General features: G+C 40.7%; 1 protein-coding gene across 3 annotated transcripts in view; it reads right to left on the bottom strand.

Annotated features, from left to right (window-relative positions):
• Nucleotides 1–337: 337 nt before the first annotated feature.
• PPP1R36 (protein phosphatase 1 regulatory subunit 36) overlaps nt 338–26,464 on the bottom strand; it is a 31,666-nt gene continuing 5,539 nt past the window's right edge. For 2 of the 3 annotated variants that reach the window (XM_038544935.1, XM_038544934.1), the window contains 9 exons: nt 20,730–20,816; nt 20,041–20,138; nt 19,877–19,943; nt 16,706–16,804; nt 11,399–11,533; nt 2,382–2,424; nt 1,697–1,875; nt 1,423–1,614; nt 339–988 (listed from right to left, as the gene is read on the bottom strand). In XM_038544935.1, coding sequence (XP_038400863.1) covers nt 802–988; nt 1,423–1,614; nt 1,697–1,875; nt 2,382–2,424; nt 11,399–11,533; nt 16,706–16,804; nt 19,877–19,943; nt 20,041–20,138; nt 20,730–20,816 — 1,087 coding nt within the window. In that variant the 3' untranslated portion in view covers nt 339–801. Of the gene's footprint in view, nt 989–1,422; nt 1,615–1,696; nt 1,876–2,381; nt 2,425–11,398; nt 11,534–16,705; nt 16,805–19,876; nt 19,944–20,040; nt 20,139–20,729; nt 20,817–26,464 lie in introns of all 3 variants that reach the window. The other variant, XM_038544936.1, reaches the window with a different exon arrangement.

Below are 26,464 nucleotides of genomic sequence, written 5' to 3'. Positions count from 1 at the left end.
ACATGTTCTCCCTCTGACTGGAAGTCCCCCTTTAGTGCCAACCAATCCCAGCAAAGCAAAATTCAAGTTAAAGTGCCCCTGGTCCCCCTAGAAGTGATTGCTCTTTTGCTCTGTCCTCTTAAGGCACTTGGTTTTTACCCCTTTTATGGCCTCCAACACATTCAATATTGTCTTGTAAGCAGGTGCGTATTTTATTTATCTCAATCTCTTATGTTTCTCAGGATTTTATTTATTTATTCATGATAGACAGAGAGAGAGAGAGAGAGATACAGGCAGAGGGAGAAGCAGGCTCCATGCAGGGAGCCCGACGCAGGACTTGATCCCGGGACTCCAGGATCGCACCCTAGGCCGAAGGCAGGCGCCAAACCGCTGAGCCACCCAGGGCTGCCCCAGGAAGTTTCATTTTTAAAACATTTTAGTTTCCCTTTTTATAAAATTTAGTTTTCAAATGTACCAAAGATACTCTCTCATATAGTAAAAATGAGCTTAGAAACAAATACACAGGATGTTTCTTCACTAGTCCACTAGAATATTGGCTAAATATTCTAATACATTACTCTAAACAGTCACATAGAAGCCAAGGAAGTAAATATATAATAACAAAACAAACTAGTCAATACAGGAAAATGAGCTTTTCAAGAGCTTTCTGGGATTCCTTGTCTACTATTCCACTTTTAACAAAATAATTTGAACACCTTAAAAAGTTTAACAATAATAAATATTAGTCCTATATAAAGTGATTAAGTCAAAGTAGTTTACTTCAAATATAGGAACTTAATTACAGAAATGGAAGGTACCCGATTATTTAGAGAATGTTGTTTGAGAGGATAGTGTTCTCATGACTAAGTTCAGTGTATCTTGGATTTTCATGTTATTTTTTTCGATCAGGGAAGAATGTCTCCCATCTGATTTCATGTTTTCTTCCAGATCAAGAGGAAGAAGGGTATGGGGGTTGAACAGACATCGAGGCTCCCCCAGGATGCCAACTCTGTGAAAAGAATTATTGGTAGAGCTGAAGCAGTGAGGCCAAAGAAAAAGGTGTATAGTTGTACTTATGTGTGTGTGTAGCTTTGGTCCAGAAACTCAGCCCACAGTAAGATTTTGTACTAGCCCTTCCCACATTTCCCAGAGATGGTTCTTCTAATGAAGAAACCTCAGCCTTATAAAGTCGGCAACTCCCTCCTCCAAATTAGAACTATTTGAAGTCTAGCATATTTGTCTAGCAATGTTTTCTAGTCTAGATGGGTATACCAAGAACTGCTTGGGAAAGGAAACAGTGGGGAGGAGAGGGGGTGGGTAAGAAGAAAGCTTTCATCTTTGTTCAACTTTTTGGACAGAGCACGGTGTCTGAGCCCCTGGCCCACCTGGCTCAACCTAGGACATGACTTGAGGTTCTCCTTTCTCTCTCCTTGGGCCACTTACGTTGGCATAGGCACAGAGTCCAGACTTTCCATGTGCTCTTGCATCTGGGCTGGGAATTTGATGCCTACTTGATGATTCTTTTTCTCAAAGATATCCTGAGCTTTTTCTCTGAGAGATGGCAGCAGAGTAGACATGACTGGAGAGCGCATGTGAATGGCTTTTTTAATCGCTGGGCGTTTTGCCATCATTCTCCTGGGGTGGGGAGAGGTGATTTAGGTTACATCATCCTGTTTTCAAAAATGTCCTTGAGCTTTGGAAAGTCAAAAGGTCATACCTGAATTGTACAAGAGTCATGCGTTTCTTTTCCCCTCCTGATTCTTCATCCTCACGCTTCCTTCGAGGAATGTTGAACAAATTGGTACGAAAGAGCCTCCCTATTTCTTCCTCAATCTCTGTGAAGTGTTGACGTCGGAAGACAATCCAAGCTACATACGTACAGAAAGTATAAAAGGACTACAACAGAAAACAGACAACAGTCACGACCCAGCTATGGGAGTAAAAGCTCCCACCTATCTCTGTAACACCGCTAAGCAGACCCAAACCCAGATGACCCCATTTCTCCACATTCCTGAAAAGCTGTGGGAAATTACACATGTAGTCACCTTTGCAGGAGGAAGGTAAGACCAGAAGTTTACTATATGGCATATAGCTTGTTAGCATCCTTTTTAAGAAAAGATATTCAATAAAAATAAGTGCCTGACAAATGGATATTGGTTATTGGTATACTTCATTTTTTTTAAAGATCTTATTTATTTATTCATGAGAGACACAGAGAGAGGCAGAGACATAGGCAGAGGGAGAAGCAGGCTCCTTGTGGAGAGCCAGATGCAGAACTTGATTCCAGGACCCTGGGATCATGACCTGAGCCAAAGGCAGATACTCAATCACTGACCACCCAGGTGCCCCCTACTTCATGTTTCATATGAAAGAGAAAAAGCCCCAAAATGTAAGTGACTTACCTCAAAGAATTTCCAGTCTTTTTGTGTATCTGAGATTTTCTCCCTGCAATATAATAAATTCACAGCTATAGGTTGAAGGCAACTTCAACCTTTCAGTGATCTACACAACCCTCTATCTTTAAAAGGCCTTTTGGCAGGATCATTGCCTGTGGCTCCACGGCTATTTGGCCACATAAATGCTATCAAAAGACAGTGATGAGTCCCAATATCTTTTTCTTCAGCTTCTTAGGTTATCCAGATCAAAACTCCTAGAGTGTTTGGTCAAAAGTTAATAAATTCAGGATACACAAGTTAGCAGGAAATGTATTCTTATGAATGTTTTTAGTGATGTGAGTATTGGGGAAGAAGGGGAATGGAAAGGTGGTAAAGAAGTAACACGGGGTAGGAAAACAGAGAGCTAAGAAGTCTAAAATGGAGAGAAAGACAAAGAATACACATCTTAAAAAGATCAAAAACATCTTTAAATAAAATCTTCAGTTGACTGGAGACAGTAGTGTGCTCTTCCTTTTAGATGCGGTATATATACTGAGCCTTGTCACTTAAAGGCAGGCATCTGCTCAGGAGTCCTTGCAACATGAATTCAGTGTTAAGGTTACTGTACCAGCACGGGCATGCTTACTAAACTTGGCCTCCCTCCCCAACACAAGCCATTCTAATTCTGATTCCCAGCCCAAAGAGAGCAAGCATGGCCTGTGGAGGACTTGAGAACTGATGGAGAGGGCTGTGCACCTGCAATCACTTGATCACTCAAGGAGGCCAAAGCTAGACCCAGGCACTCCGAGACTGATTCTGAATTTGCTTCTGGTTTTGCCTGGGACTTCCTCCGAGTAGCAGTCTCCCAGGATTGGCCTTGCTATATCAGGCTTTCATGAACAATCCTGAACTGCAGTGGTCTGGGGAAGATGACCCAAACCCCTCAGGACCTCCAGCCTACTCAAAGGGACTTCATGATCCATGTGGGCCCAAACTAGCCCTCTATTTGGAGGAAACACTGAAGCATTAGTTAAACTTTTACCGGGGCAGATTCCTCCCCTCTTGCAGCCTCTTTATTCATACACTGGTTTTCTCATGTGCAAGTCTTCAATAAAGAAAGCAGGCAATAATTACAGTGCACATTTACTAAGTACAGACTATAATGCCAAGTTCTATGCTAAGCCCTTTACATTATCATTTTAGTCCTCATAAGATCTCTATGATGTAGTCAACTTTACAGCTGAGACTGAAGTCCAAAGACACCTTTAATTAGGAACAGAGTCTGTACTAAAACTCGGGCTTGTCAGATCTCCACATTTGTCCCTGACACCTGAATGCTAAGGAAATCAGATTTTCCTTTAGATTATTTTGCAGACTTGGAAACATTAAACTACGGAGCCCAGCAGAGGCTTTCAAGACAAGCCTCAGCATCCTTCTGTGCCACCTGAAGGATCCACCTGATGGGAGTACTTATATGGCATTTCCACCCTTCCACGGCATCTGCCAGCTGACACCAGACACCAGGCAGACCCACCAAACTGAAGCAAAAACCAACTAAGCTAAGTTTTTGGGCAGCCCAGGTGGCTCAGTGGTTTAGCACTGCTTTCAGCCCAGGGCATGATCCTGGAGACCCAGATCGAGTCCCACATTGGGCTCCCTGCATGGAGCCTGCTTCTCCCTCTGCCTCTCTCTCTCTCTCTGTGTCTCTCATGAATAAATAAATAAAATCTTAAAAAAAAAAAAAAAACAAAAAACCTCAGTTTTTGGAATATCAAGTCAGTCTGCCTTCTGGGAGATTTAGAGCGGCACATGTTTGTACAACCCAAACTACCACCATCTTAGTGAGGTTTTGAAATGACAAAGTGTGCACGAAACACACACTTTCTCCTCTTCTTCTTCTCTTTCTCTTTATTTTTATTTATTTATTTATCTTTTAAGATTTTATTTATTCAAAGAGACAGAGAGAGAGGGGCAGAGACACAGGCAGAGGGAGAAGCAGGCTCCATACAGGAAGCCCAACGTGGGACTCGATCCTGGGTCTCCAGGATCACACCCCAGGCTGCAGGAGGCGCTAAACCGCTGTGCCACAGGGGCTGCCCTCTCTCTCTTTTTTTAGAGACAGGGAGTGAGCAAATGCACAGGGGTATGGGTGAGCAGAGGGAGAAGGGGAGAAAGAATCTTAAGCAAGCTCCATGCCCAGTGCAAAGCCCCATGTGGGGCTTGATCTCACGATCCTGACATTATGATCTGAGCCGAAATCAAGAGTCAGATGCTTAACCGACTAAGCCACCGGGGCACTCCTCTCTCTCTCCTAAGTAATCTCTACACCTAACATGGGGCTTCAACTCATGACCTTGAGATCAAGAGTTGCATGCTCTTCTGACTGAGCCAGTTAGGTGCCCCTCTTCTTCTCTTTTTAAACATTAGAAGAGAAGCTACCATGAACCTCTTCCCCTCCCCCTCAAGTTGCTATAAAACTGGGACTTCTTTCTCCCCTAAAAGTCCAAAGCAAATTGATGGAGCCTATCCCACAGAAATCAAGTACAGAATGTAGTGGATTTCTTCTTACCATTCTGACTTAGCTGCACATGTGAACCTGAAATAAGTCCAGGAAATGGAGGCAGAGAATGAGCACATTTGGGAAACTCCTAGTTTAACTCCTAGTTTAAATTCATCTCTTGGTGAATTCTGGGTCATTTGTCTTCTTTTTAAATTTATTGTATAATTTTTAAGTTAAGTACATCATAATTATTAACTGATTATAAATTTAAAATTTTACAGAGCATAAATAACAAATTTAAACACTCCATATCCTCCACAAATTGAAACAGGCTTTATAATAGCAAAATCCAATAGAAATTTAATACAAACGTAATTTAAAAATTTCTGATAGCCACAGTAAAAAGAAACTGGCAAAATTAATTTTAATATTTATTGCATCCAAACCCTGAAATATTATCATTTTAATATGTAATCAACATTTTAGAATGATTAGTGACATATTTTATTCATTTGTAAGCTTGTTTGTATAGTGTATATTTTACATTTATAGCACATTTAAATATGAGCCAGCTACATTCCAAGTGCTCAATAGCCACATGTGGCAAGTGGCTACCATGCTAGTCAGCAAAAATGCTGTACATTTCACTTGTGAGGGCAAACTCTAAAGAAAAGGGGGGAAAGCCAGTCTGGTGGTAAACCCAGAGATTTTTGGTGGCCTGTTGCAATGCTTTCTTATTCCTTCTTGCTACATTAGATCTTAGCTCTAAATCAATACAAAGAAAGTGTATCATATTTTAGTCATTCCTGGGGGGAGAAAATGCCTAGGGCCAGGCCCATAGGGTCCTGCTCCTGAGGGAAAAAAGGTAGTGTTCCGTAAATCAGTTTTTTGTTTTTAAGATTTTATTTTATTTATTCATGAGAGACACACACAGAGAGAGAGAGAGAGAGAGAGAGAGGCAGAGACACAGGCAGAGGGAGAAGCAGGCTCCATGCAGGGAGCAGCACATGGGACTCAATCCCTGGTCTCCAGGGTCAGGCCCTGGGCTGAAGGCAGCGCTAAACTGCTGAGCCACCCGGGCTGCCCTTAAATCAGGTTTAAATGAAGGTCAAGGCCTACTCTGCACAAAGGAAGAGACTATCAAAGGAAAGTGTTTGGGGGCAGGGAAAGAGGTATCATTGATTGGGACTGGGAGGGTGGGAGTGGGAAATGGGGTTTAAGGATGATTTATAAATCTGAGCTTCAAAGAGATCCTTTTCTCTGTATGGTCATCCCCATGCCAGCTTTTCTGGTCCCCATCAGGTGACAGCTAGCATTGAGAGCAAAGAAGAGGGTAGAAATCCTAGAGTAGAGGTGGGGGTGGAGCCTGAATTGGCTGTAACCAAAAAATAGATCTAATTCAATGGCGAGTGCCATCAAGGGGGTTTCTTATCTATTTTGGAAAACACAGAGATCTTTAACTTGAACGCGTTCATCAAAATTGTGCCAAAGCTTTACAATATTAGGATTTTACAGATGTATTTAGAATAGAAAGGCATGTCCTCCTACTTCTCAAGAAACATGAAAGCGCTAAATTAACAGCCCCCAAATTGCTGGGTCTTCTGAAATCTCTAATTTAAATCTAGAGACAAATAACATAAGGTGTCCTAGTCCAATATTAAGCATACATATATTAGAAAGAAAAGTCAGAAAATACACAAGAATGTTCTCATAAGGACATTAGCTTACTCACATTAAGTAAAATAATGATATGTATATGTGCTGCCGAAGCGAGCACTAAAATAATGATATGTTAGAATCAGGTAATCACATAACTGGCAAAACTGTCCTCATCTTCTAGATAAAAATAGCCAAAAGAACAATATAAACTCCATTCAAGAACATAATCAACACCCATGGCCAATTAACAACTTTTATTGGCAAAACATGCTGTAATCTGTTTTCCTTGATATCCTTTGTTTGGCTTTTTTGACCTGAATGGAATTTGTTATGTGAATGGTGGGTGGTGAGCTCTAAACCCATTCTTTTCCAAACTATTTTCCAATAGGCAGGAGAAAAGCTTGTGATGTTGCATACAACAGCAAAAAAGACCAGCACCTCTTGGAGATGAGCCAGTGCTAAACTGAAGCAGTCAGTATCTTTCAAACAGAGTTCTTTAAAAATTTGTATAAAAATTACATTGTAATAAAAATTTTCCATTAAAAGTATAATAATGTGGGCAGCCCCGGTGGTGCAGCGGTTTAGCGCTGCCTGCAGCCCAGGGTGCGATCCTGGGGACCCGGAATCGAGTCCCACGTTGCTCCTTGCATGGAGCCTGCTTCCTCTGCCTGTGTCTCTGCCTCTCTCTCTCTCTCTCTGTGTCTCTCATGAATAAATAAATAAAATCTTTAAAAAAAATAAAAAAATAAAAGTATAATAATGTGAGGGTCTATATCCAGAGAACTAAAAGATACAATAAAAATTTTTTAAAAATTTTTTTATTTATTTATGATAGTCACACACAGAGAGAGAGAGAGAGAGAGAGAGAGAGAGAGGCAGAGACACAGGCAGAGGGAGAAGCAGGCTCCATGCACCGGGAGCCCGACGTGGGATTCGATCCCGAGTCTCCAGAATCGCGCCCTGGGCCAAAGGCAGGCGCTAAACCGCTGCGCCGCCCAGGGATCCCACAATAAAAATTTTTAGTTATGAGACAATTATTTATAGTTTGGGTATTTTTTAAAAAGATTTTATTTATTTATTCATGAAAGACACAGAGAGAGAGAGAGGCAGAGACATAGGCAGAGCGAGAAGCAGGCTCTATGCAGGGAGACTCATATGGGACTCTATCCCAGGACTCCGGGATCATACCCTGAGCCAAACGCAGATGCTCAACCACTGAGCCACTCAGGCATCCCTAGTTTGGGTATTTTTAATCTCAAAATTAGTCTGCACTGCACATGTGCTTTTATTTTTTTTAATTTTAATTTTTTAATTTTTTAATTTTAATTTTTTAAAAGATTTTATTTATTTATGAGAGAGAGAGAGAGAGAGAGAGAGAGAGAGAGGCAGAGACACAGGCAGAGGGAGAAGCAGGCTCCGTGCTGGGAGCCTGATATGGGACTCGATCCCGGGACTCCAGGATGATGCCCTGGGCCAAAGGCAGACACCAAACCGCTGAGCCACCCAGGGATCCTCCAATTTTTTTAATTTTTAAAAGATTTATTTATTTGAGAGAGAGAGAGAGAGAGAGAGTAACAGAGTGTGCACGAGCAAGAGGTAGAAAGGGAAAGAATCTCCAGCAGACTCCCTGCTGAGCCCAAGGTAGCTGGATCCCACAGACCCTGAGATCATGAGGCACCTCTGCACATGTGCTTTTAAACATTAAGGGGCACCTGGCTGGCTCAGTTCATAAAACATACAACTCTTAATCTCAGGGTCGTGAATTCAAGCCTCATATTGGGTACAGATATTACTTAAAAATAAAAATCTTTAAAGATTAAACATTAGGGTAGCCCGGGTGGCTCAGCGGTTTAGTGCGGCCTTCAGCCCAGGATGTGGTCCTGGCAACCTGGGATCGAGTCAGGCTCCCTGTATGGAATGGAGCCTGCTTCTCCCTCTGCCTGTCTCTGTGCCGGTCTCTCTCTCTCTCCCTGTGTCTCTCATGAATAAATAAAATCTTTTAAAAAAAAGATTAAACATTAGATATTGCCAATATGATTATTCATATTGATTATTCAAAATGATTATTAGAGTAGGTGTTTTTCGGGTTTTGTTTGTTTTAGAGTAGGGTTTTTTGACCTTGTTGTGGATAGAAGGTTTGTGGCCCTCCCCCCAGCCATCCCAAATTCATATGTTGAGGTCTTAACAACTATCATGGTTGTAACATTTTAAGGTGGGGCCTTTAGGAGGTAATTAGGTTCAGATGAGGTCATGAGGGTGGAGCCACCATGATGGGATTAGTGTCCTTTTAGGAACAGAGAGGGGCACCTGGATGATTTGGTTAAGCCTCTGCCTTTGGCTCAGGTCATGATCTCAAAGTCCTGGGATTGAGCCCCACATGGGGCTCTCCACTCACCAGCAAATGTGTTTCTCCCTCTCCTCTCTGATCTCTCTTGCTTTGGTTCTCCCTCAAATAAATAAATAAAATCTTAAAAACAAAAACAAAACAGAAAGAAAGACTAAGGCTTTCTCTTTCCATCATGGAGGGACCCAGGGAGAAGGCAGCTGTCTGCAAGCCAGGAAGAGAGCCCTCACCAGAACTCAACAATGCTGGCCTCCTGATCTCTCACTTCCAGGCTTCAGAACTATGAGAAAACAAATTTCTGCTGTTTAAGCCATTCAGTCTCTGGTAATTTGTTATGGCAGCCAGAGCTCATACAAACCTCAAATTCTAGTTTTCTCAATTTGAAGTGACACTTTGAAGCCAGAATAAATTAGAGTAATATTGAGAAAAAGTAATTTTTTTAAGGGCGGGGAAGAGCAGACCAGGGGAGAGAGAATCCCAAGCAGGCTCCACACCCAGCTAGGAGCCCAACACAGAACTTGATCTCATAATCCTGAGATCATGACATGAGCTGAAATCAAGATTAGTACACTTAACCAATTAAGTCACCTAGGTGCCCCTGAGAAAAAGCTATTTTACCAGTCATTGAAGAGGAAACTGTAAAGCTGATGATGAACTTGTATGACTATTGAATAGCATCAGAAACAAAGTAGAAATGTTCAAATATAGATTTTTAACATTTTCATAATATGCAAAAACATAAGCATCAAAACAAAAGCAAAAAACTAGAAAAAAAATGGCCAAGTCTTGCTATATGAAACATAAATTATATAAATACTCACTTTCTGATAATGGTTAAAACCAGAAGAGGCAGTAATTAACTTTAATAATTCATAATATTAATATAAAAAACAAGCAATAAATTATTTTATACAGAAAAAGAGCACAGACCCCACAGACATGAAAAATATTCAAAATCAAATAAAATAGCTTTAAGCTTTTTTTTTTTAGGTTTTAAGCTATCAAAAATATTAAACTAATAGAGCTAGGTATGCTTACTGCTGATGTGATACAAAATGTTTTAACCTTTTTGGAGAATAATCTGGCAATATGTAACAAGAGCTAGAAAACTACTGATGCCTTCTAAGTAAATATATTTGGGTAATAAGCCATAAGTAAGCAGCCCAAATAGAGTAATTTATATAAAGATATCCAATGCAGAAATATAATGAAGCAGAAAAACTGAAACCACATAAGCATGCACAGAAGGGATGGTGAAGCAAACTAGTATATTACACAATAGAATAACTATAGTTGCTATTCAAAGTGGTAGGTTAAATTATGAAAACAGAATAACAGAATAAAGTACAAAGAAAATATAGAACATAAAGAATACAGAAATACCTGTATTTTGAAAATGTGGGGAATGTGGATAGAAACCGTGAATTCTGTTTTTTTCCTATAAAGTTAAAAATAAGAGTTCTGGCCATGGTATGGCTCCTGAGCCTACTGTGATAAAACAATTTTAAAAAATTGTCCTGTGATAAGACAATTAAAAAAAAAGATTTTAAGTAATCTCTACACCAAATGTGGAACTCAGACTCACAACCCAGAGATCAAGAGGTGGGTGCTCTACTGAGCCAGCCAGATGCCCTATGAGACACTTACATTTAAATTATAGTAATATATAAACTGTCATTCTTTATTTTTTTTAAGATCTTATTTACTTATTCATGAGAGACACACAGAGAGGGAGAGGCAGAGACACAGGCAGAGGGAAAAGCAGGCTCCATGCGGGGAGCCAGATGCGGACTCGATTCAGGGTCTCCAGGATCAGGCCCTGGGCTGAAGGCGTCGCTGAATGGCTGAGCCACTGGGGCTGCCCTAAACTGTGATTCTTTTTTTTTTTTTTTTTTAAGATTTATTTATTTATTTATTCAGAGAGAGTGAAAGAGAGGCAGAGACACAGGCAGAGGGAAAAGCAGGCTCCATGCGGTGAGCCGGATGCGGGACTCGATTACCGGCCTCCAGGATCAGAGCCCGGGCTGCAGGCGGCACTAAACCGCTGCACCACCGGGGCTGCCCCTAAACTGTGATTCTAAGGGAAAGATTATCTCCCCATAAACAATGTCATCATATAACCCCCACCTTACTAGCATGTACCCACAGCTATTGTTGCTGCAAAATGAGAGGCAGAAGGGCAGGGGACACACCCAATGTCCCCTTCACCACTGCTCATCACCAGGCCTCCTGTCTGCAGTAGCCACGGCGCCCTGGTCCACAGCAGGAAGACTTCCAGGTTGAGAGCAAGATTCCACTGAGCCAATATACCCTTAGAGAAGAGTCTTTTAAACCTAAGCAATGTGGATTCTGGGATTCTTCCCAAACTTGGCTTTCTCAAACAAGACACATGTGTTTGAGGCAGAGTCTCACGTGAGTCCATTGATTCTGTACAACAAAAAAGAAAACTTTCACAAGGGCACCAAAATTCAAATTTAAGGATCTTAAGGATATGAAAAATAAACAAGTGAAGATCTCATGAAATAATAAGTGTGCACTTACTTTCCACAGCACATATGATGCTTATCAGGCATAGCCAAGCCCAGGACAAGGATGCAGTACTTCTGTGCTAAGTATTTCTGTGCTGCTTCTAACTTATTTATAACCAATTCCATCTCTTTTTTCTCTACAAGGCCCCTGAAAAGAAAGTGATCATTTGGATTAATTTGGGCAAATGTCAGTATTTATTAGCAAAAAGTCAGAAATGTAAACTATTTTGAAAAAAATGCAAGTGAGTCAACACATCTCACTTATCCTTCTGTTTATTTGATTTGAGCTATGGCAGAGGGAGGGTCTCCAAGCCCTTTGATAGTTATTGTAATCAGCATCTCAAGTTTATGGTGAATTTCCACTTTTTAATATTCTTTAGAGTATGTATCCTTCATTTTACATATAGGCAGCCCTAATTTATATAGAACAACTCAACTAACAAATTACCTATACTGGTTTCTGAGGTACCTAGCAGCCCATTTTCCTGCTGTTCTGTTAAAAGAGCTATGGAGACTTCCCCTTCAGCTTCCCCTAAATTTCTGATATTACTACTAAGTTTGAAGGCTCAATGTTTGAACTACTCAATGCTTCTTTATTCTCAGTTCTGTGTTTGCTGACAAGCATGTGTGGGCCACGACTCTCGTAACTTTGATATCTTTTTTTTTTTTTAAGATATTTATTTGACACACAGAGAGCGCACAAGCAGGGGGAGCAGCAGGCAGAGGGAGAGGGAGAAGCCGTCTCTTTGCTAAGCAAGGAGCCTGATGCAAGTCTCAATCCCAGGAACCTGGGATCACAACCTGAGCCAAAGTCTATGCTTAAACCGATGGAGCCACCTGGAGCCACCCGGTGGCGTGTCTGGCATCAATTATAATAACCTTGCTTCCCTGTGCAAACACTGCCCAAGTTCCAATTGAATTGCAAATAAACTTTCCAAAAGACAGCCTTTTCATAGGTTACAGTGTATCTGGAGCCTAATTTTAGAGTTTTTGCAGTACAATATAGTAGGAAACAATATTGTTAACAATACATTTCAGTGATTGCTATTGAAAAGTGAAGTGTCACTGGCTTTTTATCTGCCTTTTAATTTTCAAAAAGATTTAAACCCAATGAAATGCACTCTTAAACAACAGGGACAAATTACTGCCCTTTTTGATGTTAACCACTAGACAGACCACATGAGGATATGTTGTGGAGGAAGGGGTTTAAGGATAATAGAGATATTTCAAAGCACAAATTGTTATCACATGTGGTGAGAAGGCTTGTGAGTCACTGAAATAAGATGAGTTTCTGGAATAAGGTGAGTTCCAACTTTAAATGCCCATATTTCATATAATCCAAACACCTACACCTACCTGCACCCCAATGGCCATCACTATGCCTACCTCCCTGTTTCCTTCAGCAGCTGCCACCCTCTCTTACCCTTCACTCCTACTTTACCAGAGCTGCCAATAGCTAATATGTCTCTTTTGCTATTGAAAACAAAATAATAAAAAAATGCCTTGAAATTTTTAGGCCAATAGTTCCTTTTTTTAAAAAAATAAATTTATTTTTTATTGGTGTTCAATTTACCAATATACAGAATAACACTCAGTGCTCATCCCGTCAAGTGCCCCCGTCAGTGCCCGTCACCCATTCACCCCCACCCCCCCACCCTCCTCCCCTTCCACCACCCCTAGTTCATTTCCCAGAGTTAGGAGTCTTTATGTTCTGTCTCCCTTTCTGATATTTCCCACACATTTCTTCTCCCTTCCCTTATATTCCCTTTCACTATTATTTATATTCCCCATATGAATGAGAACATATAATGTCCTTCTCGGATTGACTTACTTCACTCAGCATAATACCCTCCAGTTCCATCCACGTTGAAGCAAATGGTGGGTATTTGTTGTTTCTAATGGCTGAGTAATATTCCATTGTATACATAGACCACATCTTCTTTATCCATTCATCTTTCGATGGACACCGAGGCTCCTTCCACAGTTTGGCTATTGTAAGCCAATAGTTCCTAAGCTCAGATATACTTAAGAATCACCTGGGAGGGGATCCCGGTGTGGCTCAGCGGTTTGGCGCCTGCCTTTGGCCCAGGGTGTGATCCTGGAGTCCTGGGATCAAGGCCAATGTCGGGCTCCCTGCATGGAGCCTTCTTCTCCTCTGCCTGTGTCTCTACCTCTCTCTGTGTCTTTCATGAATAAATAAATAAAATCTTAAAAAATAAATAAATAAAACAAGCATAATCCTTTGGTAAAAAAAAAACTGATAATAATTTCAAGTGCCGTAAATTGACCATAAATTTGAGCCCAATAATCTCTCCTGGAAATGTATCCTTCCTTTTTTTAAATATTTTTTTATTGTAGGTACTTTATTTTTTAAAATATTTTATTTATTTATTCATGAGAGACACAGGCTCCATGGAGGGAGCCCAATGCGGGACTCGATCCCGGGGCTCCAGGATCACGCCCTGGGCCGAAGGCAGGCGCTAAACTGCTGAGCCACCCAGGGATCCCCGAAATGTATCCTTCTTAAAAAAAATATCCAAAATTAAGGGGGAAATCTAATGCATGAAATATTCAATAATATTCAATTATTACCTATCTGTCTATCAGGAAAACTGGCAACTCCCAAAACTATATAAAATGGAGGTGGAAAAGTAGTAATGCCAGCTGTGGTAATACAGCCAGGTACTGTTTAAGGACTCAACATTTATTAACATAAGAATCTCCATAGGATTTATTCCAGCACCAAAGTCCGTACCCTTAACCACCATATGTACTATACTGCCTCTTAATAGATGAGTCAATCAGTCAATAACACACATTAGCTTGATGGAAATCATGCCCCCACTAAAAATTATAATCTATGAAGATTGTAATACCTTGAAAAATACTTATGCTATGACATTTTTAAAAAGATTTTATTCATTTATTTGAGATAGCGAGAGAATGAGTGGAGGGGTGAGGTAGGAGGGGGGGACAGAGGAAGAAGCAGACTCCCCACTGAGCAGGGAGCTCAATGAGTCTCAGGGCTTGATCCCAGAACCCTGGGATCATGACCTGAGCCAAAGGCAGACACTTAACTGACTGAGCCACCCAGGCGCTCCTGATATAATGTTTTAAAACTGCATAATTTTACCTTCGTACAGATCCTAAATACAAATGGAGAAATTCTGTATAATAGAGTTTCGCTGATTGGTAAGGGTGGACACGCTGCACAGTGGCTTAGGCGTAGGCATGGGAGTTAGATAGATCTGGGCTCCCATCTCAGCTCCCCCACCAACCAAGCAAGTCACCTCCAGCCAGCTCCTTAACCTCTCTGAGCCTTAGCTTCTTCATTTGTAAAATGGGGGTAAGGCTCCATCTGGCATTGGGGCTTTTAATCATCTAAAATCACAGCAGGGGTACCTCTGTACCCCTCTCAGCTCTCTCTCACAGGTTGTAGGCTTTCCTTTCAAGTGGCAACCTCTGGGTTAAGATAAATATGCCCTATCTCATCTAATCTGGATGGGAACACTGTAAAGTAGATACTATTATCCCTGTTACACCTCAATTGTTTGATTAAAATAGATTTTTTTCCTCAAAGTTATTTAAGTTCAGATATCTCAATATAATCCATATTTATTTCTATTATAATAAGTAAGCGGACTACTGGAAGCCCAAAGTGAAAAATTATTTTAAGTATCTTAGAATCACCAATCATTTTAAGGCTTGGATTATTCTCTTATTCTGTAACTGATTCCTTCTAAGAAAGTCCACCTTATACCATTGAGCTCTAATAAGCTTTAGTGGGTTTCAAAAACAACTAAGAAACCTTTTTTCTCTGTAACATATTCCAATAAATTATGAAATGAAACAAATGTCTGCTAAATTAGCACTAACCCCCAGAATTAGAAAATGCCACATAAAATATAAACTCATGTGCTGCCAAACGTCTAAGTTCTTTTGGGGGATGAAGACTCCTTAAACCTCGTGAGCCTCCAGCTGGCTGAGCCCTTTTGCTTGCCACCATAGAAACAACACTTCACAATCTCCGGCTGCTCTGCTGTGCCCAGAAATAGTACAGATACGATATATTATGATGGCTTCACTGGAGCAGCAGTGTTTGAATTATTTATCTAGTTCTTTACAGAACTGCTGCCCAGATACATTAATCTATCCATAAAATGCTTTTCAAACTGCTTGGTTGTACACAAGGATTTTGCATTTTAAAAACATCCCATAGCAACAAATTGATGACTCGAACAGCATTCCTAACAGTTAAATCATTGGGTTGGCTCCACACATACTAGGGAGGGCAGCCTAGGCACTTGGAAAGTTCCATGGCTTGCAAAAGGTCACCAAGGCTGAGAGGCATTGTTCTGCTCTGGCCTCCCAAGTTCCCAGATTCTTGCTCTTTTTTTTTCTTTTTTTTTTTTTTTTTTCTTTTTTTTTTTTTTTTTTTTTTTTTTAGATTCTTGCTCTTTAAAGCTCTGAGTCACCTCTGCCTAAAGCAGTTAAATTCTTCCTATGTAGGCTAAGAAATCTTGTTTTCTTCTGTGTTATGGAATAACATTTTGGTCATATCTATTAATTTTTTCATTCTTAGTTTTTTTCATTAGATGCTTACAAAAGCCCTAGCAAGAATTTCATAAGCATAAAAAGCACAGAACCAATATCTCTATCTGCACTGTCAGATATGGTAGCCATGAGCCACCTGTGGCTACTGAGCCCTAACTGTGGTTAGTCTAAATTGGTGTATATTGTAAGTATAATATTGATATTGGATTTCAAACACTTACTACAAAAAGTAAAGTATGTCATCACTAATCTTTTAATATTTGACTACATGTTGCAATGACATTTTTGAGTCATTACATTAAATATGTTATTAAAATTAATTTCAGGGGCAGCCTGGGTGGTTCAGCAGTTTAGCACCGCCTCCAGCCCAGGGCCTGATCCTGGAGACTCGGGATCGAGTCCCACATCGGGCTCCCTGCATGGAGCCTGCTTCTCCCTCTGCCTGTGTCTCTGCGTCTCTCTCTCTCTGTCTCTCATGAATAAATAAATAAAATCTTAAAAATTTAATTTCACTTTTATATTAAATTTTAAGTTACATATGTGGCTCTCATATTTCTACTGGGCAGTGCTGGTCTACATTATCTGGAATATTTTGTTGCTAGAATAATCATTTGAATTATTCAGTGAGTTTTAAAAACTGAAGAACTCCTCCCATGTAAAACGTTTTAGTATACTCCAAAAATTAAAAAATTTCCATCATCTCTTTACCTTAGTTTTAATATTGTCAATGATAAAATTTTAAAGTGCACTACAAAATCCTACTTACACCATATAGCTTTTGGGTTGTTTTTCCAGTGAGTTTTTTTCCAAGTAATGAGATAAATAGTACAATAATGCCATGAGGAAATTGTCAAGATTCTTATTCCTGTGGGGAGAGTTTAAAAAAAAAAAGAAGAAGAAAGAAAGGAATACTAACATGTTTTTTTTCAAATATTTATTTAAATTCTAATTAGTTAATATATAGTATATATTTCAAACATAAAACATAGTATAAATACATTTCCAACATTAAACATACAGTATAAACATATTTCAAACATAAAACCTCATATTTCAAACACGAGAATAAGTAGGAATACACATTATATCATGTCTATCACACAACTAATTTACCATTCAAAATTCTATCTACTGTACTATTGAAGATGTAAGAAATCTGATTTTTATGACCAAACTTCTTGGGATGTCACACACTAAATTATAGTTTTGCCTATCAATTAGTTTAAATTTTTGTTTTCATTAAACAAATAATATTTTACATTGTTTAAAATATGTAAGGTAAAAAGTCCTCTCACTCCTTTGCTACCATTCTACTTCCAAGTGGTAGCCACTGCTAAGAGTATAATGAATCTTTTCTAAACTTTCCAAAGTACAGACAATTACCCAGAAGGTCCTCCCTCACCAACACACAGACATGTACATGAATATATGGCTTAAAATTTTCTTTGGTAACAAGGAAGATAATGCTATACACAAGTCTTTGCAAATTGCTTTTTTTTTTTTTTAAGATTTTATTTATTTATTCATGAGAGACACACACACGGAGAGGCAGAGACACAGGCAGAGGGAGTAGCAGGCTCTATGTAGGGAGCCCAATGTGGGACTCGATTCCGGGACCCCAGGATCACGCCCTGAGCAGATGCTCAACCACTGAGCCAACCCAGCCTCCCTGCAACTTGGTTTTGTCACTTACCTGCTTAGCATGGTACTATGTATCGATATATGAAACTGTGTATCGATTTTTCTCATTCTTTTAAAAGCTGGGTAAAGTATTCTATATCATAATTTATTTAACTAGTTCTCTATTGATGAGTATGTAGGTCTCTTAAAAATGTTATTGACATGGCTGCAGTAATTATCCTTATGGCCACATCTCTGAGTAACTTCCTAGGAGTGAGGTTGGTAGGGCATGGCGGAGAGCATATTAGAGTTTCATAGCTTTGCTCTAGGAAAAGGTTGCACTGATTCACAATTCCATCTCATTTGTTTTAAAACTAGAAGCTTTGGGACACCTGGATGGCTCAGTGGTTAAGCATGTGCCTTTGGCTCAGGGCGTGATCCTAAAGCCCCGGGATCAAGCTCGGTATCAGGCTCCTTGCATGGAGCCTGCTTCTCCCTCTGCCTGTGTCTCTGCCACTCTCTTTCTGTGTCTCTCATGAATAAATAAATAAAATCTTTTAAAAATAAATAAATAAAACTAGAAGCCTTTGCCTTCTAACTATCCTCACAAGATTTTTGCTGCTTCCTATCTAGCAAATGCAAATTCTTAACTGGCATTCTTTCTTCAACCATCCCTTGACAACTGGATGAAGATAAGCATTGTAGGTTTTTCCCCCCCATAATGTTCATAACTACCTGTCCTGGGTTGGGTTCTCCCAGAGACGGACTCTGAGACAAAGATGTGAGAATAAGTAGTTTACTTGGGAAGTGTTCACAGGAAACATCAGTAGCAGGGTGGGGAAGTTAGACAGGGAAGAGAAGGAAGCCCACAAAGTGGGCGTTAACAAGTTCATTCATTATCCCTGTGGACAAACATAGTTCAGTCCTGAGGTGGGGGGGTACTCTGGGAGACAGTTCAGAAAGCTTCTCAGAGTTATCTCGACAGGTGAAAATTGGGATATTTTTGTACCAACTCTCTGTCTAGCACAATCCAGATGGAAGGCTGCTTCTGGGACACTGACTCACTGGTGCTTCCAGCTTGCCTTGTAGTCAGGCTGAGTGTGCTCCTGCTGTGGAATAAAGCTTCAGGTGTTTGCCACAAGCAGCCTTTGCTGAACACTGAGAGAATTTGGGAGGGCTGCCAATGGTTGCGTACCCAGTTCTCACTGAGTACTCACAAGTGTGGCAACATGAGGAGCACCTTCCACCCACCTGTGTATGGAGTCACAATTACTTCTAATTTTCTATCCGAGGAAATAAGCTTAGAAAGGGCAAGAAGTTGCCCTGGTAGAGTCATACACCTAGTACTTGCTGGGGCTCCAACATGGAGAAAACTGATCTTCAGTAAATGAATATACTTGATGGGTGAACAGAGAGCTAGCTAAGGACAAGGCATGAGCTTGGGGCAGCACATTGACAAGTCCTTGAAACAGGCAAAGGGGCATTCCTCTAAGGACTCAACTGCCTTGATGTTCGTACTTTGCTAAGGGCAGAAGGCAATCTTAGCCCAACCCCCAGGAGCCTATAAGTCTGCTTTAACATAAAAATTCCTTTAAAAATGTCCCTTTATCGCTAAACCCCCAAGATAGGTGTTGGCAATCATCCTCCAAGCACATGACCCACCAATATACATCTTACGATATAGATCTGAAGGGTCTCATGACTCAGGTTTTATTAGATGGTAATAAGTGATCTTTTCCCAACAACAGCTAGCCCCCTCAAGGTCCTGGAACCTTGCTTCCAAAATTCCTTAGAGAGTATGCTATCCTCAAAGCCCTCCCAACTCCAAGGTATATAATCAGTCACCCCTCACAGGCCCAGGGCAGCAGTTCTTCCTGCCTATGGGTCCTGTCCCTGTATTTTAATAAAACCACCATTTTGCACCAAAGACATCTCAAGAATTACTTCTTGGTTGTCAGCTCCAGACCTCACCTATATTCCAAAATGTTTCAAGAATTCTTTCTTGATCGTCAGGTCCAAACCTCACTTATATTCCAAAACTTCATCAATACCCTCTAACTGTTTACAAAGATAATGTGGTCTTTCTGGGACTTTGACAATGTGCTCTCCATACTCCTTGCCCTAGGACTTCATTTTGGGCTCCTGTGACTTCTGGCTTCCTGTCTTTGATCCCAGTCTTTGAGACTGAGTCCTGAGGGGATGGCTTGCATAAAGCCTGCCCCATGTCCTATCTCTAAAAAACATATTTATCATCATTCATCAGTTGCAATTCAAATTAAGGATAAAACATCTAAAATGTCTCAGGAGCATTACATACCTCATAAATATTGTAAAAGAACAGATCCGCTGCATCTCAGTATCTTGTAGCAAAAACAAAGCAACAACTGAAAGGAGAGAAGATGGCCAATTGAAGAGAGGGACAAAGGGCTCCCTCAGAGGCTCACCCTAGATAGCATATGTGATAACGAAACAGTTACTCACATTTAGCATCATGTAGTGTCACATTGCCCTGCTGACCTCGTTTTCCTAAGGCTTTAGGTGACTTATCATCTCTTGAAGCAAATTTTTTATCTGTCAACCTGTTTTGGAATAGAATGGTCTCTGGTAGAGCTTTGAAAGGTTTCAGTTGCATTTAATTGATCCTGAGGTACATGAAGCTTTTACGATAAAGAGAGCCTGAGTGTCAAAACCCAAAAATGGGTTTTGTTTAATGTAGGAGAATTTTGGAATGCCTTGTATTAAACATTATATTTACCATGCTAGGGGTAGGAGAAATGTACACTGCCTGACATAAAATGTAAATACCAATTCCATCTAAAACAGAGCATTTAAAAATAAAATAAAATAAAATAAAATAAAATAAAACAGAGCATTTAAATAATCTACTAATCATCTACTTAGGTACTCTATGGTGTAGCTACCATTTTCAGATTTTAAAAAACATATAAAATGTTGAACATTTGCTATGAGCCAGATTATCACAGGGATACATTTGCAGGGACTACCGTTACTGCCTCCCATGATTGAGAAATAGTGCATGTTCTCTCCTTAATGGGTATCTGCACATCAACCTCAGATAATGGTATGATATTTTCTTAGAGTTTGTGAAAAGTTGAGCCATTCTGCTGAGAGGAGCTGTCAGCAGCACTGCCATAGTTTGGAAAAGATACCTGTCTGCAGCTGGACCATCAGTTTCAGCAAAGTGTATTGCTTTGCCTTTCTTCCCTTTTTCCTTGAGTTCTACTGCAGGTGTAAAACTGGAATACAAATGAAAAAATTAGGAACTTGACCTTTCCCCAGGGGAAGGCTGATCCTAGCAGGACAGTGGCTCATGGGATCTTAAGACTTGAAGATGTTATGAGTGGAGTCTGGGAAGGCTCCAAGGCACCGTGGTACTCAATTCACATATTTTACATATGGAACAACCATTTAGAAAAAGATGAACATTTCAGACTTTATGCTCTGCCTCTATGTATCAGCAGTCTCCAGAACATCACCATACACAAAACATTTCCATCTGAAAATGTTTCGGTAACTTCACAAGAAACAGAAAGTTCATGATAAGCCTGGAAAAATGTTTTTATTTATTGAGCATCTCTGACGCACCAAGTGCTTTTAGGCATAGTCTTATTCAATCACAATAACTCTAGGGGGAAGATATTACTAGTATGGCCATTTTTTTACATACAAGAAAACTGAAGCTTAGAAAGAGATTAAGTAACATGACCAAGATCACTAAGCATGTGTCAGAGCCAAGACCGGGGTCCAGGATCTCTCACCACAGAGCCATGCATGTACCCACCAAGCAATCCTGTCTCCTGAGCTGTCATCTCAGTTGTCACTGCTGTGGACGCTTCTAAGTGCCTTGACTGTCTCTCAGAAGGTTTCAGGACCCTTTAATGAACTCAAGGTTAAGTTCTAAGGTCATACAAACGTTTACTAAGTGGTAACAGTGCTGAGTAAGAAGGGACAACGACTGAGCAACACACACACATGCTGAGGCCATACTCTGTGTCATCCATTGCTCTGATGTGAAAATAAAACGGTCCCCATTATAGTCAATCCACAGCCTCTTGGGAATTTCAGCAAATGCTTAATAGAAAAACCAAGAAAAACATTTTGAACACCAGCAGAATGTGGTTCCTGCTTTTCAGAGAGTACGTTTTCTAGGGGAATTGGCGGGGGGGGGGGGGGGGTCTACCAAATACATTGGTTTGGAAACCCACTGTGGATTAGAATTTTCATTCTTCTGTCTGAACCAATGCCACAGTGATAACACAACCCAGAAGCCTAATCTCTGCCCACAGCTTCATGCCCCTCTGCTAAGCTTAAGTGCGGGTATAGTAATAGAAGCACATTTCCCCAGACTTTACTCATTCTCTAAAGATGGATGTCAATCATGTATACTCTCTTCATCTCCTTGTCAACACAACAGTTTTTTATATTTTAATAGGTGTGGGGGTTTTGTGTGTGTGTGTGTGTGTTTTGATACAATAGTTTTGAAACAACTTTCTTTGAAAATTTTCTGGGACTGATATTACTCACAAAGTAATCATTTTAGAGAAATACTTTCCCATGGGAATAATAAAGTTAATCAATTTGGTTCTTTCTTCCTCCAAGAGTTTTTGCCAACCTCCCAGCAGTTTTCAGGTTGTAAAACGGGTTAGCTCCTAAAAGCATGTATATCATGTCACCGCAAGGGAATGATCCTTTGCATTTTTCTACTTTTCTTTTTTCTAAAGACCATTGGCACCAACTTGGTCAGTGGATGATTTCTAAGCTTTTCATCCTTTTTGATGCTACTCTTATCACTAATATCCAAGGACTGGATATTTAGTGGGGAGGGTATGCTGAAGTACTAAGGGGATGGGTGAAAAAAAAATGGAAGAATACCAATTTTTTTTTTTAAGATTTTATTTACTTATTCATGAGAGGCAGAGAGGAAGATGCAGAGGGAGAAGCGGGCTCCCTCTGGGGAGCCCAATACAGGACTCCATCCTAGGACTCTGGGATCATGACCTGAGCCAAAAGCAGATGTTCAATCATTGAGCCATCCAGGCATCCCAGAATACCAAATGTTGATGGTGGCTACCACCAAAGAGGATCAGGTGAGGCAGAGAGGTGAAATGGTGTTGAAGACATCTAGCTTCCAATCTGTATACTTCCATTTTATTTGAGTTTTTTTTTTTTTAATAACAAGACTATATTATTTCTTGCATTCCTACAAAAAAGTTGATAGAGGCCCATACAAACACTATATGGTAGATATGTTATATTGACAGACCATTTAAATAGCCTTTAATAAAATAATCAAATCTCCCAAACAAATCCAGACTTAAGAAAATTTATTTTATTTTTTAAAAACTTTTTTAAAGATTTTATTTATTTATTCATGAGGCAGAAGAGAGAGAGAGCGAGAGAGAGAGAGTCAGAGACATAGGCAGAGGGAGAAGCAGTCTCCATGCAGGGAGCCTGACATGGGACTCGATCCTGGGACTCTGGGATCATGCTCTGAGCCAAAGGCAGATGCTCAACCACTGAGCCACCCAGGCGTCCCCCCAAAATTTATTTTTTAAAAAGATTTTATTTATTTATTCATTTGAGAGAGCACGAGCAGGGGGAATGGCAGAGAGAAAAGGAAAAGCTACTTTTTAAAAGCCTACCTAAAAAAAAAAAAAAAAAAAGCCCGGGTGGCTTAGTTGGTTAAGCATCTAAGCATCTACCTCTGGCTCAGGTCATGATCTTGGGGACCTGGGATTGAGCCCCATGTGAGGCTCCCTGCACAGCCATTTTCCTTCTCCTTCTGCCATTCCCTCTGCTTATGCTCTCTCTCAAATAAGTAAAAACCTTTTTATATTTTAAGTAGCTCAATGCTGGGATCAAACAACCCTAAGACCAAGACCTGAACTGAGATTGAGTTAGATGCTTAACCGACTGAGCCACTCAGGTGCCCCCCAGACATTTTCTAATGGCTCTCTGAAGCCATTTCTTGCAAGGTGCTTGTGCAGATTCCTTCATATAACCACCCTAAATAAGAACACAAAGTTGTTTGCATGTTTCTCCTTGGATCATCACATTGTTTTGGCCACTTAAAAGCCATTGGCAGTTAACTTTCCTACCCCAGGCTAGGGAAATGACAGGTCACCAGTTCTCCCGGGATTTCTCTTCTCTGGAAGACAAGAGTAGATAGATATACCCAATCTCAGTTACTGTCAAATGAAATTACTGTCTCCTATCCTTTTCTCAGTCCTATCCCTATAATTCAAAGTGTCTTGCCCTAATTTAAGATGAGAGACACGAAGTGCTTGTCCTTAGCCAGTAGGCTGACATTTACTGCTGAGCCTCTAGACATTATTTTCTTTCAGACATACCTTCCCTACTTCACACTTGTCTGAGTGGTGGTTCACATGAGTCAAGTTATTCTTTACCTTGACTGGTGAGAAGTCTTTCTCCCTGTGAGTGCCCTGCTTAGCCCTATAGACAGACTACACTCACAGTGCATTTGAAATCACTAGAAAGTGTCACTAGTAATAACTGGAAGCTGTCCTTTGAATCATAATTCTGACTAGCTCCCAAACCACAGTCTGAGCTAGTTCTGTGCCCTCCTGCAGTCTCTACCATCTTCCCCTCCATCTGGCAACCCATTTAGTATCTGGGCCTTTCACAGACCACATTTTGTTCATTCACAGTATTACAACATAATTATACCGTTTCCCTTTGCCCTGAAATAAATGACAAAAAGAATCATAGTTTCCACTAGAATCCATCACTAAAATGCAGAGGGCTGGATCACTCTTGGCTTCCACATAAGTTAGAGCTCCTTGGTGGTTATTAGAGTTCTCTCAAGCCGTGAGGAAAGACAAGAGTAGTTCAGGGTTTCTGGAGGGATAGTTTCCTCAGCTGTATGTCTGTAGGAGAGTCAATGACCTTGGCAAAGACTCAGGTGGGCTGCTGGTTCTCTCCCAGTTGTGAGGAGGGGCTTCTGAAACAAGAAAGGATAGGAGAGCTACCACTGTGTCAGAGGGAAATCCGCCTCACAGGCCAAACCAGGGTGGCCTGTGAAGAAAGGTATTCCCTCTTTAACAAATAAGAAATGGGCACGTGTGCTAATGAATTACACAACACCCTCATTTACTCCTCACAAAGCATTATTAATCCATTTTATGGATGAGGGAACTGATCATCAGCAAGGCTAAGTAACTTGACAAATGATAACCACCTAGTTAGAGGGAGAGCTAGGATTTGAATTCAGGTCTTCCTCTAAAACACTCATCAAGGTCTCTTCCTTAACAACCTATTAAGAGGGCAGCCTGGTGGCTTAATGGTTTAGCGTTGCCTTCAGCCCAGGGCCTGATCCTGGGGTCTTGGGATCAAGTCCCACATTGAGCTCCCTGCATGGAGCCTGCTTCTTCCTCTGCCAGTGTCTCTGCTTCTGTGTGTGTGTCTCTCATGAATAAATAAATAAAATCTTTAAAAAACAAACAAACAATTTATTAAGAAATAATGACTATCCAGGATGCCTGAGTGGCTCAGCGGTTGAATGTCTGCCTTTGGCTCAGGGAGTGATCTCGGTGTCTGGGATCAAGTCCCGCATCAGGCTCCATTTGGGGAAACTGCTTCTCCCTCTGCCTATGTCTCTGCCTCTCTCTGTGTGCCTCTCTTGAATAAATAAGTAAAATATTAAAAAAAAAGAATGAGTATCCTGTCCCTGTCCATTAGTGTGCATCCATTTCTTGTGTGGAGGTTATGGGTATCTTCTGATACAGTTATCCTTCCCAGGGTGTAATCTGCAAAAGTAAGGCAGGATCTGCCTGTGACATAGGGAGCTAGGTCTTCTCTGAAGAGTGGGATTTCCAAAGTCACTCATTCAGGAAAGATGCCAGGACCTACAAGGTTGGGAAGAGCAAAGGGATCATATTCTCTAACTGGAGAACACCTAGAAGTCTATGAACAGCTGTTTGCTAGTGGGTGTAAAAGGTGGCCTACTCCATGTGAAAGAAGACTAAAACACCAGAAGGGATTCCCAGGGTTGGAAACTGATAGGTTAAAAACTGAATGCCTCTGAGATCATACTGTTACTTTGCAAAACTATTATCTGGATTCATAATACTTCAAATTTTCTTCCCCACTGCTGGCTCTTCTTTCTTTAGTTTCCTTCTCAACCTCCTTTCCCTGGACATGTTCCCTAAATGAGAGCCTTTCCCTGGGTTCCATCTGGTTCCTCTTCTCACTTCCTCTGAGTAATTTCAACTACTCCACTAGCATTGATAACTGACAACTGTATAGTTAAGGTTCAGCTCTTTCCGCAGACATAAAATGATACACATGCCTACTAAACACCTTCGCTTGGGCATCCTACAGACACTTCAAACTCAGTATGTCCAACACTGAATTCATTCCCCTTTAACTTGTACTCCCTACTACTTCCATCTCAGCAAATGGGCACCACCATCCACCAGGTGGCCAAGGCAGAAAATGGTGTCATCCTTGATTTCTCTATCACCTGTGGCCCTCACACCCCACTAATCATTTAATCTTTAAATACATCTCGAATTCATCTACTTTCCTCTCTTCCCATTGGCACCTTCTTAATTTAAGCCATCATCATCTGCCAACAGAATTTCTGCAACTGCTTCTTAACTGATATCCTACCTCCAGCCTTGTTTTCCTCCAAATTAATTTCCACCCTGCAGCCAGACTCATTTTTCTAAGACACGCTTTCCAATCCTAGTTTACTTCTACTTAAAACCTTTCAGGAATGCCTGGGTGGCTCAGCGGTTGGGCATATGCCTTCAGCTCAAGGCGTGATCCCAGAATACCGAGTCACACATCGGGCTCCTATATGGAGGGCTGCTTCTCCCTCTGCTTGTGTCTCTGCTTCTCTGTCTCTCTCATGAATAAATAA

This window comes from Canis lupus, chromosome 8 (assembly GCF_011100685.1).
Source record: "Canis lupus familiaris isolate Mischka breed German Shepherd chromosome 8, alternate assembly UU_Cfam_GSD_1.0, whole genome shotgun sequence".
Lineage (NCBI taxonomy): Eukaryota > Metazoa > Chordata > Mammalia > Carnivora > Canidae > Canis > Canis lupus.
The sequence above is the reverse complement of the archived record's forward strand: the minus strand, read 5'-3'. Positions and strand labels throughout refer to the sequence as shown.